Genomic DNA, 12,552 nt, shown 5'->3' with positions numbered 1-12,552 from the left:
TACCACCATCCAGGGACCTAAAAAGCCCTTACAGCTGAGATTCACATGCACCTCCTCCAGCTTAGTCTATTGCATTCAGTGCTCTCGATGTTGTCTCCTCTACGTCAGTGAGACCAAGCACAGACTAGGTGACCGCTTTGCTGAGCATATGCCGTGGCCATCTGGACCTCCCAGTTGCTAGCCATTTTAATTCCCCTCCCCATTCCCACACCAACCTGTCTGTCCTTGGCCTCCTCCACTGCCAGGGTGAGGCCAAATGCCAACTAAAGGAACAGCACTCATATTTTACATGGTAGTCATGAACATTGAATTCTCCAACTTCAGGTAACCTACTCCCCCTCTGTTCATTTCTGATCAACCCAGGTCCTCTTACACATACCCCAGCCCACTATCACCCAATTTCTTTCCACTCCCCCACCTACTCTATCTGCCCATGACCCACATACTCCTACCACTGGCTCCACTCCCCCAACTCACTCCACCTCCCTAATTTGTTTCCACGTTCCACCTTCCTTTGCCATGTATCCATCATCTGCAGCCCTTTGTTGCCTCCACCTATCATCTCCCAGTCTCTGTTGCTATTTCCACCCTTCCCTCCCCCACCTGACAATCTGCCGATCACTCCTCCTCACCTGGATCCACCTATCGCTTCCCAGCTCTTGCTCCACCCCTCCCCCCACCTCTTTATACTGGCTATCTCCCCTCTACTCTTTCAGTCTAGATGAAGGGTCTTGACTTAAATTGTTAACTATCCATTTCGTTCTGTAGATGCTGCCTGACCCACTGAGTTCCACCACCAGTTTTTTGCTCCAGATTCCAGCATCTGCAATCTCTTGTGTCTCCACCCTGAAAAGAATAGTGGATTATGCAGTCAGCATAGATTAATGAAGGGACCATCATCTTTAACTAATCTATTGGAATTCTTTGTGGCTGGTAAAATAGATGTGGGAGAACCAGAAGATGTAGTATATTTGGATTTTCAATTATGTCCCACAGGGGAGATTGGTTAACCAGGAAAGATTGCATGGAGTAAGAGTTAATATACAGACATGGATTGAGAATTGGTTATTGGACAGAAAGTAATGAGTTGGAATAAATGGCTTCTTGCCAATTGTGCATGCTGTGACCGGTGAGGTGCCGCAGAACTCAGTGCTTGGGCCCCAGCTGTTCAGAATCTATGTCAAAGCTTTGGCTTTGGATGAAGGAATTAAATATCAACTTTCAAGTTTGTTGATGATACAAAACTAGATGGGTTTGTGAAGGGAAAAAGGATGTAAAGAAAATTCAAGGGAATATAAACAAATCTCACATTTTCCACATAATATTGAATCTGCCCATTCAGATTTAATGTAATGTGGAAAATTGTGAGGCCACCCACTTTGATGCACAAAATGGAAAAGCAGAGCATTTTTTAAATGGTGAAAGATTGGGTAATGTTGATGATTAAAGGAACGTTGATGTCCATATACAAAGTCACTGAAAGCTAATGTGCAGGTGCGTCAAATGATTAGTAAAGCAAAGGGCAGTTAGTCTTCATTATGAGGTGATTTTTTTACAGCAGTAAAGATGTATTATTACAATTATATTGGATATCGTTAAGATTGCACCAGAAGTATTGTGTATAAATTTGGGTTCTTTACCTGAAAAAGGATATATTTGCCATAGAGGAGATATTGAGTAGACTAGACCTGTATTCTCTTGAGTTTAGAAGTCATTGAAAGGGTCATTGAAAGTTACAAAGTTTTCACAGGGCTCAACAGGCTGGATGCAGGGAAGATGTTTTCCCTGGCTGAGGATTCCAGAACTAGGGGTTGTCATTTCAGAATAAAGGGTTGGATGTTTAGAACTGAAATGAGGAGAAATTTCTTCAAGCATAGGGTGGTGGATCTTTGGAATTCTCTGCCCTGCTGGGCTGTGTAGGCATAGTCACTGAATTGATTCAAAATGGAGATTAATAGATTTCTGGATATGAGAGGAATCAAGGAATATGGGGATAGTGGAGTTATGATAGAACAGCTATGATCTTGATGAATAGTGGAGCAGGCTCCAAAGGTCAAATGGCTTAGACCTTCTCCCATTTATTTTCTTCTTGTGTTCTTATTTATGGATACTGCACACTATCACCGTTGTGATGGAGGGGCTGAATGTTTAGGATGATGAATAGGGTACAGTGGATTGAATTACTCAAATTAGATTTGTCCTGTCTTTTTTTTAAACAAGACATCCATGGGCAATTGTATATTGTCAGGTAGATGCTAGTTGTTGTGATTACAGTGGAATGGCTTGGCTGTTGGCTTGGCTAGCAGATCTTCAGTATTGCAACAAAGATCCTTGGATCTTAGTATGCTTTACCTACAACTAAATCCCTGAAATTTATCTTTGTTTTTATTTTTGCACTACCTCCAACAGATTTCTGTGATGGATGTGAAAAATATCCATGTACTTATACAGTATTGTATAACAACAGAGAAATGCAGTAAGATGGTATACCATTGAAGAATAGCAGCAAGGATGTAGTACTGAAGATATGCTGTAGAAAATGCAAATTACCACAGACCTTGGCTCTCTCCAATTCTTGGTCACCCCATTTTTCATTGCCATTCATGTCCATACTTTTAATTGTTTAGACACCAAAAAATCTGGAAACCCCTCTTAATACCTTTATGCCAATTCTGAAAACATTTTTGGGACAAGGTAAAAGTGCAATGTAAATGCAAGTTCTAGTTGCTTTAACTTAAAGCAATTGCAATTCTCACTGGAGAAAAGTAAACAGCTGCTATTTCAGCCCACCACAGATCATTCCAGGGTTAATATTGTTAGTCCAGTATTATGCGTGTCATAAGCAAATAGTTCAGCACAACATTGTGGGCCGAAGGGCTTTTTCCTATGTTGTACTGTTCTATGCTCTATGTTCATGTAATGGTTGAGGATTACAGAAACTGGGTTTTATCATGTTGGAACAGTATGCCAGGATTTCCTGGTGGCTCAAGAAATGAATGAACACCAATGGGCAACAACGGGAGCTTGTGAAACAATATCATTACTTTCAAAAGAGAGAAAAATTGGGGAGGGGGAAGTGGTGGGGGAGGAAGGTTAAGGGTAAACATGAAAAAGAGAGGTCAGATCCATCCCATGTGTAAACCCGCTGTGATGTGTTGTACCACTTTGTGTGTCTAGTTGAATCACAGGCAAGGATACACAAGAGATTGCAGATGCTGGAAATCTGGAGCAACACACAAAAAGCTGGGGAACTCAACAGGTCAGGCAGCATCGATGGAGGGAAATGGACAGTCGACGTTTCGGGTCGAGGCCCTTCATCGAAACTGAAACGTCGACTGTGTATTTCCCTCCATCGATGCTGCCTGACCTGCTGAGGTTCCCCAAGGAGGAGGATATTCAGCCCATTGACCCAATGTAGAGCAACACTATCAGTCACGTCCCTCTCTCTCTTTCCTCTGAGCCTAGTAAATTATCAGATTATAATCTTATGACTGACGTGCCAACATTAGGTGACTCACGACAGGATTAATACCAGTTTAGAACTGAGTGCCATTTATTTTGCCAAATGTTGATGGAGATAAATGGGTCCTCGAACTGAAATGCCAACCTTTCTGATTGAAATGCTCCACAGAGGCTAAGTCTTTCCATCACTTTGGTTGTGGGTTATGGGGACCTCCGCGCTTCGGCTGTCCCGCACCGAACTGGGGCGCCCGCACTTGCGGCGGGAACATCCCACCCTCGTTAGCGCCGTTATCAAATTCAAGGGGGTGGAGGCCTCAATGCGCAGCACGGTGATTGACGCTGGAAGCAGCCTATCCCTTGGAGAAGGTGCGCGCCGGTTGGACCAACGAATGTCCGACGGAGGCGGGACTTCCGGTGTGTCTGTGTGCGTTGTTGCTGAGGTGAGTAAACATCGAGGAGCCGGGGGAGGCTGCGGTGAATTTAATTCTTTCCCTCGTTGTTGACAATAGTGTTGCCGACAGGGTCGGCTTTTAGAAAAGAGATCTTGTAAAAATTTGTGTTAGTTTATGCGGTACCTTGGACCTTTCGTTTTATTTTATTTTGCCCCGCCTCATATACATTGGACTCTTTGAAGGGGGTTTTGCGGCCGAGGACGGTGAGTGCGACGGCGGCCGCTTCCGCCCGGCGGGCCCCCGGGGTCACCGAAAACCAGTACTTTTATCAACTCAAATATGAAAAACGAGATGTTTTTCATCCTTTTAAAAAAAATGCAATCCCGACATTAAAATGCCTTTTAAGGGAGGGAGTTGTGAATGTCCTCTGCAGCGAAGTTGAAACTCAACTGAATTTCCCCGCCTTCCCCCACTTGCCAAAGAAACCGATGCAAGTTCTTATATTTTTCGTTTATTTTTAATCTTACGAGTGCCTTTTATTTTTCCTTTGAAACCCGCGACTTCCCTGTTGTCGAATGAATCATTCTCTTAGTGACGTCAGAAGGGATCCATTATTGGGATGGTTCGGGTGACGTAATTGGAAGAGCAGGGGCCAGGGATAGCACTTTATTCAGACTTGTGATTTAAATCCAATAATGCCCTGAAATTTTTAAGGTGATTTTTATTTTCACTCGCTGACTTGCAATCTGTCTTTTTCCCAAATGACATCCATATAGATTTTGTTTTAGTTTAGGAGTATGGTGTTAGATTATTGTTGCAATGCAATTCTTCTGGTAAGAACTGTTTTCTGATAGCTAAGAGTGTTAGGTATTGGTTTGCAGCTGCCATTTTGGCAGACTTCTATCGCACTACTCTTGTGAGTTTTATTTTTTTTAATTGCACAACCACTTCCACAATGTTACAAAAAGAACAACTGGAGCTTTAAACTCTTTCAACTGATTTGCATGAAAGAATCATGGAATCTCTTTCTCAGATAAAGTCCCTCTGGGTTGAGGATAGCTTGTTTTCTCTCCAGTTCTGTAGGTTGCAAGGCTATTGATAAGGCCAATGCAAGACTTCCAGACTGTCACAAATACTTGATGGGGTAAGGGGGTAATTGGCAAGGCAGTGTGCTCCTTCTGCCATTCTTATTGAGCTTCCCACGAATCAACGTGGTTCTCAATGCCATCCCAGTTGCTCCTTCCTGTTTTAAACAGTCATTGGATTTGGATAGCCATAGGGGGAGCTTGTTAGAGGTCCTTTGTTTTGCAAATGTTAAGTGTAAGGTTCATTCTCTTACTCTTCAAAGAATGAGTGGACAATGATTTGGAGCTTTTCCTCCATCTATGCACATCCTCGACTGTACTTAACGCATCTTAGTGAGCGAAGTTGGTATGATCTCCATTCTGGAGTGGTGGTCACACAGTTTGAACAGATTTCCAAAAGTCCTGTTCAGTACTACTACAGCTGAAAACTTGTTTGAGGTAAAATATTGTAGTGAGAAAGATTTGAGAAGAGTGTCAGAGTGATGATACAACCTTGCTTGCCACCCATTTGGCCTGATATCAGGTCTGCTGTGGACCAGTTGGTCAAGGTAACAGCTTGCACACCATCATATACGAGACACAATATGGAGAAAAATTTCGACAGAGAGCCAAATTTGAGAAGGATGTTCCACAGTCTTTCTCAATTGGAGTCAAAAGCTTTTGTGAAGTCATAAATGACCACGTAAAGTAGTTGATGCAGCTCCCTGCATTTCTTTTGGAGTTAATGTGTGGTAAAGATCATGTTCTTTGTGCCTCTGGGTGGACAGAATCCTTGCTGTGATTTGGGGATCAACTCTTTGGCCAGTGGGAGGAGGTGGTGGAGGCTGGACCCTCAATTGTGATTCCGGCCTGCATCTCCTTTCCACAGCAAGCTATCTGGCCCAGCCTCATCATCACTCCTGACTGTTAAAAAGATGCATCAGGTGACCCTAGATATGCTGTAATTACGATCATCTTCAAGAAAGGTGATCGTGAGAGGGGGTAGAGTAGATTCATCAGGATGTTGACTGGATTGGAGAACTTCAATTATAAGGAGAGATTGGATAGGCTGAGCTTTTTTCCTTGGAGTGAAGTAGGCTGAGGGATAACCTGATAGAGGTGCATAAAAATTATAAGGGGCATGGATAGGGTAGATGGACAGAATCTTTTTTCCCATGGTAGGAATGTCAAAAACAAGAGGGCATAGGTTTAAGGTGAGAGGGAAGAGTTTTAAAGGGGATCTATGGGGAAAGTTTTCTTTAACACAGTGGCTAATATCTGGAATGTGACATCAGAGGGTGCGGTGGAGTCTGAAACAATCACTAAGAGACATTTAGACAGACACTTGAATAGATAAGGCATGGGTAATAGAAACCTAATGTGAGCAATTAGAATTAGTGTGGATGGGCACAATGGTTGGCATGGTGGGCTTAAGGGCACTTTTCTATGCTGTACTACTCTATGACTCTATGAAAGGAGGCAACACAAATTTCAGTAACTACAGAGGGGTCTCTCTGTTGTCTGACTGCCAAGTATTTCCAACATTCCTGTGTTGATTTTGTTTTGTTTCCAGCGCATGAATTTAAGCCAAGTTGTTTAGTTGCAATTTTGTCAAATTCAGAAGATTTTTAACTAGTGTCTTTCTTGCTTTGGTGAATACAGCAAATCTATATTTGTGTCATGACTGACTGGTTACATGAAATTCACAAGAGGTCAGAACAGTGTTAATGTAGCTGTAGAGTTTAGGAACTATTGGTTGTTCAGTGCTGAATTAATAGAGACTTGAGTCTAGGTGCTGCAATCAGCCTTGCTATTTTCAAGACAAGGGAAAAGTTGGCTTGAGTTGATACTCTTGAATTGTGTCCAGCAATCCATAATGGAAAATATATGGCTAGATTTTAGGTAAGGACAAATTGAGCTGTGTTGTTTTGATTGTTATGGTTGAAGAATCTGCTGTCATTCTTATTTCATGCTGAAGGAATGGATTAGTCTGGGACTGGGCAGCTGCTGATGTGATGCATGTAGAGTGACACCCCAACATGAATTGGGTTCTGCAGAAGAGGGTGGCATAGGCAACATGGGGTGGTTTTGTAGGAGGAGGAGAATACCTTAGTAAAACAGTTTTGGTGTTTTTATTTTTTTTGTTTAATAGAGTCATAGTGTTATACAGCACAGAAACAGGACCTTCGTCCCAACATGTCCGTGCCAATGAACTTGTCTACCTGAGCTAGTCCCATTTGCCTGCATTTAGCCCATATCCCTTTAAACCTTTCTTATTTGCGTACTTGTCTAAATGTCCGTTAGTTAGACATTGTTACTGTATCTGCCTTTAGAGCTTCCTCTGGTAGTTCGTTTCATATACCACCATCCTCTGTGTGGAAGAAGTTGTCCCTTGGGTCCCTTTTAAATCTTTTCTATCTCACCTTAAACCTATGCCCTCTAGTTTTAGACTCTACTACGCTGGGAAAAGACTGTGACTATTCACCTTATCTAAGCCCCTCATGATTTTATATACTCTATCAGGTCACCCCTTGGCCTCCTACGCTTCAGGGAAAAAGTCACAGCCAATCCAGTCTCGTCGCTGCTAGAGTGGTTGCCAGTGAAACTAAAATAACTTCTTCAATACTCTGAATACAAACTTGGTGTTTAAACCCTTCAGTATAATCCTAGAAGCTGCCATTTGGCAAATAATTAATCCATAATTTTGATAGTAATAATCATGGAATTCAAATCTTTTATCTTCCATTTTCCTAGTATTGTTGTGATGTTTTGCAGATCAAAAACTTGATAGTTTTCTATTCAGTAAAACTTTAAAAGTACTCTTAAGTTTGTTCATGTCTGGGAAAATTATAATTGTTTCAGCACCTTGGAGTCAGAAGCAGAGTAACCAACTAAGTTTTAACTTTTGTTTGCAGTCTGGTGATCAGTATCTTAAGTGTTTGTGTATTCAGTACTGATGTCCTGTTCTGTCATTTAATAATTATTTTGTTGATGGTGACATTTTAAGTGTGCTTCATTTGTGAACCTCTTTAACAAGCTATACTTCAGGGGGAGGAAAAAAAAAATTGACTAAACTTTTTTTGTTAAAACCATCTTTTTGCCAAATTTAATTAAGCTAATTTTAATACATTTGAGTCCTCATCTTGTATCAAATTCAATACATATTTGAGACCAAAATTTTGACCTACCTGATCATTGTAGTTCAATATCATGTGACACATTCATCGAACCAGCCATTAGAGGAACTGGACAATTGTATTATTATGTTCTTCAATATGTACCATCCCAGAGCAGCAATCTATTGGTGGGCCTTATTCCATCACTGGATTTTATTCTCTCTTTGCAGTTGTGCCACTGGCATCATGGGATGGCACAGTGAATGCTGTAATAATATTTCATTTAAAATATCAAAATGCATAAATAGGAAAAAAAAACTTTTCTTGGTATCTGAAATAGTTCTTCTTGAAAAAATACTTAAGAGCAGAAACCTCACCCAAATTAGTAGATAAGTGGATATAATTGTACAAAGAATTATCAAGACCCTGTGGTCAAATTCTACAGGTCTTTCATATGAACATTTTTTTAAAATAGAGTAATTAGAAAATATTAACCTTCTGCATGCTACACACAAACTAGAGTAAGCCCTTTAAGTTTTGACATCTTTGAAATACAGTTTCACAGTAGTCCTTTAGGTTTGGTTGCAGCAGATTTTATTTTATGTTTTGGAAATCTATGTGATTTTTTTTATATAAGCCACAATTCTTTCTGGTCTATGAATCAGTGTTGTTGAAATGAAGCCAAGAAATCATGCTGCATTCACAGAATTTAAACTTCTGAGGGGGAATAGAAACTAAAAGTAGAAGTACTGAATGTTTAAGTTGAGTTCGCTACTTGAGGGCGATAGTGTTGGTATGTTAATCCGAAGGAAAAGCTAAGATCCTTTCTTGAATGAAAAATTTATCCAAAACATTACTGGTGAAAGTGACATAGTTGATGCTTCGGTTACTGTAATAGAAGTGGGTGAATATGGTCGATGATAACTGAATCTAGCTGCAGGCAGGTTAGAATTGTTACTTGGTCAGGCACTTTTGTAGTTTTACAATATGTTAGAAAGAAGACGTTTCAGGTAAATAGAAATCCTATCTTTGTGAACTTCTAACTAGCTTGCTGTGAAGATTCTTAAACCTGGTTGATGGTTTCTAAAATTATTTGAAGCCTAAGAATTTATAGTTTTTCTTGGTTGACATGTATAATTTGTTAAAATGACTGTCCTTACTGCGGATTGACAGGGTTTAAGAGTTTATGTCATGGTAATTGTGTGGAAGTCTAAGGGGGATGAAGGACTACTTAGCAAAGTAATTGAGCAGATTCAATTCAAAACCTACATTTATTTATATCTGAGGTGTTGTAAATTAATATTGTTCTGTTTGGCTTACAAAGGGAAAATATATTAGAGTGAAATCATGTGGAGGTACTGTTTATCATTGGTGGGGCAAAATGTTTAAACTTGTGAATTGTGACTTTTGCATTCTGTTATCATTAATGATTAAAAATGATTAACAAAGCTTGGGTATTTTCCCACTTCATTATTTGCTTCCTGAACTCTGGCTTAAGATATAGTTTGAACGAAGACTGGGAACATTCCTTTGGGATGGAGGATAAGGTAGAAAGAAAACGTTTGGTGAGGTATCCTCCTTTGAAATGAAATAGATACAATCCTGTTTCTGTCAGTATCTCATTTGCAAGGTGTTTGCCACCATCAAAGCATAATCAAGTACTTAATGTATTTGTCTATTTTGCTTTGTAGCTTTTTGAACAAAGGAAACCATGTCTGAAGGTCAGGCTGAGGAAACCCGGCTATGCGCCAACTGGTAAGAGACTAACTTAGATGATTACTTCAGGAAATTGCTGAAGTATATCTTTTTAAAAAGCTGCTTTGCCTGCCTGAGTCTACAAGTTTGGTTTCTGGATGAAGCTTGAGGAATAGTTGATTTATGTCCAAAGTGTTAGATGTAACATTCAGTAGTGATATTTATCCAAAGTCTCCATGGCAGTTCAGAAGATGTAAATTTGAATGATTTGGTATCCAAATTGTTTGTAAAGTTATTTATCATACTGATTGTTTCAAAAAATATAGATTCATTCTTTACACTATCTGGTACCTGAAACATCAAAAAGAGTAATGAGGTAAAAATGGAATCATATAAATTTATGGCACAGAAAGAGGCCTGTTTTGGTCTGTAGCCCTGCAGGTTTTGTCTCCAAACATTTCTCTTGATTCTTTTTAAATGGTGATGGTTTCTGCTACTGCCAATCTTTCATGTTACAAGTGTCAGAACCCCTTGTTGAGTATTTTTTTTCTCTCGTATTGCCTCCAAACCATTTACCAATTAACATTGAAATGCTGTATCTGCTAAGAAAATTAGATCCTCCTTGTTTACGCTGTTTAGCTCTCTCTTTTTGTAAACTTCAAATAATTTTTCCCTTGGTCTCCTTTGTTCCAAAGACACCAATCCCAATCTTGATAATCTCCCCCATAACAATAATTCTCCAGCCTAGGTGACATTCTTGTAAATCTCTTGGATGCTCACCATCATGAATGTTGCTCACATAGGCTACTCTGACAGCACCTTCCACCCTTGTAACTTTTAACATCAGAAAGGACAAGGGATTCAAAGGTATTGCTATTTGCATGTCTGTATTTTCTCCTCCTAATTGCATACTACTGCACCTTGGAAATATGTCACCAGTTCTTTATCATTGCTCGTTCTTGATCCTTGAACTCGCAACCAAACAATACTGTGGAAGTAACTTAACCTGAAGGATTGTGGTGGTTCTAGGAGCTGGTTCACCATCACCTTCTCAAGGGTGATTAGGAATCCACAATAAGTGCTGGTCTTGCTGATCAAATCATGTAAAATTAGTGTGGATGAAACCCAGTTAAGTTGTATGGTGGAATTTGCAGAGGACTGGAAACTGATCTTCAGCCTGTAGTCCCAATAATTCTCCCCAAGCTCACTTCTCTTATTTTCAAATAATTTTGTTCTGTTTTACTTTAGCTTTTTTCCTTTTGATTTTTTCATTATGCCTGCAAAAGTGGAGATTTCTTGATGGTATACATGAAATCTAAATTAGGTTCAGGCAAGATTGTTGCTTAAAAGTGATAATTATATCTTTATAAGAATATAGAACTCCTTTGAGTGGGGAATTAGCCATTACGTCTATATACAACAATGAACTGGAATTGGAAAATTGAGAATATTCAATAAACAAACAATAGGGATGCCATCTTGAATAGCCACTCTTTGTTCATGTCAATTTCTGATGTTTCTGTTGCATAGAATTTGGCTCAGATCTGTTCTAGATTTAATTAATTTTCTTGCTAATCTGTCAGATCAAACTGTTTCTTAAGCTTTTGTGTTCTGTGTCCATCAGAGGCTCTCTGAGGTACTGTAATGTTAGGTTCTGGTTTTAAGATTGACTTTTTCTAACAGGAGCATTTAAACAGGGAACTGGTGAATAGAATCTTTGCAAAACTTGTATTGAGCTGCATATTTATATCTGCATAGTCATTTACTATAGCGGCTGATTAAGACTTTCACCAACTCTAGTTTTTCCCCAAACCATTAACAGTGTATGTGGAAGTATTTAATTGGCTAGTTTGGTGAGAATCCAGCTGTGCAGAAGTGATTTATTATTTCACAATAGGAAGATACTTGAGATAGAGCAGTGAAGAGAGGATTGCTGACGTGAAATGATTTTGATCAGGGGCAGCCATAGAATTGTAGGGAGTGACTTGAAATAATAATGACTCAGGAATTGACCATGACAATACTGTCGTCAAATGCTAGCCAGTACATTTGCCACAATATCTGCTGCAAAACCAAACTGCCTGACATTTGCTTCTTGCAGAGCCCCACCTGGAAAGGCTGTATAGCTAAAAGTTAAACAACTATTCATGAATGATATGAATCACTTTTAAAACAATGGGCCAGAATTTGCTAGTGGTGCTGAGTCCCGGTGTTTTGCAGTACTTATAGGTTATAAGTATGAAGTTGCCTTCTCTGGATTGTACGGTGCCAACTTGCTGACTTAACCCATCCCAGTCCAAAATGGTGAAGCCTATTGTTTTAACAGGGGCTTTGCACAATATGTGGCCAGCTATTAAACTGAAGTTAGAAACATTCAAAAAAGCTAAGAACTATCACAAGTGAATGGAAGAATTTTAAAGAAATCATCAATTCTTAAACAATTAAAAAAAACTCACAGTACCTTTTAAATAATTAAGACCCATTTTAAGCTAAACAATTGAGTTGCCTTATAAGCCCCTTGTAGCCACCCTTCTCGACTGCTGGGGAATTGCAGCAAGTTCCATTATTTTGCTTGCTTTCCATATTTTAAAATGAATTGGAGTTAGTTTACTTATGCAATTGCTGTTAATTCATGGATACCCCTCGCCCAAGAGCAATATAAGCAGGCTTTTCAGCAGAGATGTCTGCTGTTTTTCTGCTTTAGTTCTGTGGGAAGCTGAAGCAAATTGTGTGCTAGTCTTATTGTGCCTGAGGGTACAAATTTGAAGTCAAATCTGAGATCGTCTGGACTGTTTTAAAATGTATTGCATGATATCTATCATT

At 39.6% G+C, this 12,552-nt stretch overlaps 1 protein-coding gene across 5 annotated transcripts in view; it reads left to right on the top strand.

Annotated features, from left to right (window-relative positions):
• The window catches only part of LOC127579644 (TRAF-type zinc finger domain-containing protein 1-like), a 52,833-nt gene that overhangs the window by 5,602 nt on the left and 34,679 nt on the right, over positions 1 to 12,552 (top strand). Inside the window, exons 1-2 of one of the 5 annotated variants that reach the window (XM_052032557.1) lie at positions 3,876 to 3,902; positions 9,726 to 9,789. In XM_052032557.1, the coding sequence (XP_051888517.1) occupies positions 9,746 to 9,789 (44 nt within the window). In that variant the 5' untranslated portion in view covers positions 3,876 to 3,902; positions 9,726 to 9,745. Of the gene's footprint in view, positions 1 to 3,875; positions 3,903 to 3,924; positions 4,118 to 4,549; positions 4,569 to 9,725; positions 9,790 to 12,552 lie in introns of those variants that run through there. The other 4 variants (XM_052032556.1, XM_052032561.1, XM_052032560.1 and 1 more) reach the window with 4 other exon arrangements.

This window comes from Pristis pectinata, chromosome 17 (assembly GCF_009764475.1).
Source record: "Pristis pectinata isolate sPriPec2 chromosome 17, sPriPec2.1.pri, whole genome shotgun sequence".
In the NCBI taxonomy this organism is placed as follows: domain Eukaryota; kingdom Metazoa; phylum Chordata; class Chondrichthyes; order Rhinopristiformes; family Pristidae; genus Pristis; species Pristis pectinata.
Note: the sequence above shows the minus strand (reverse complement) of the source record. Positions and strands in the feature narration are given on the sequence as shown.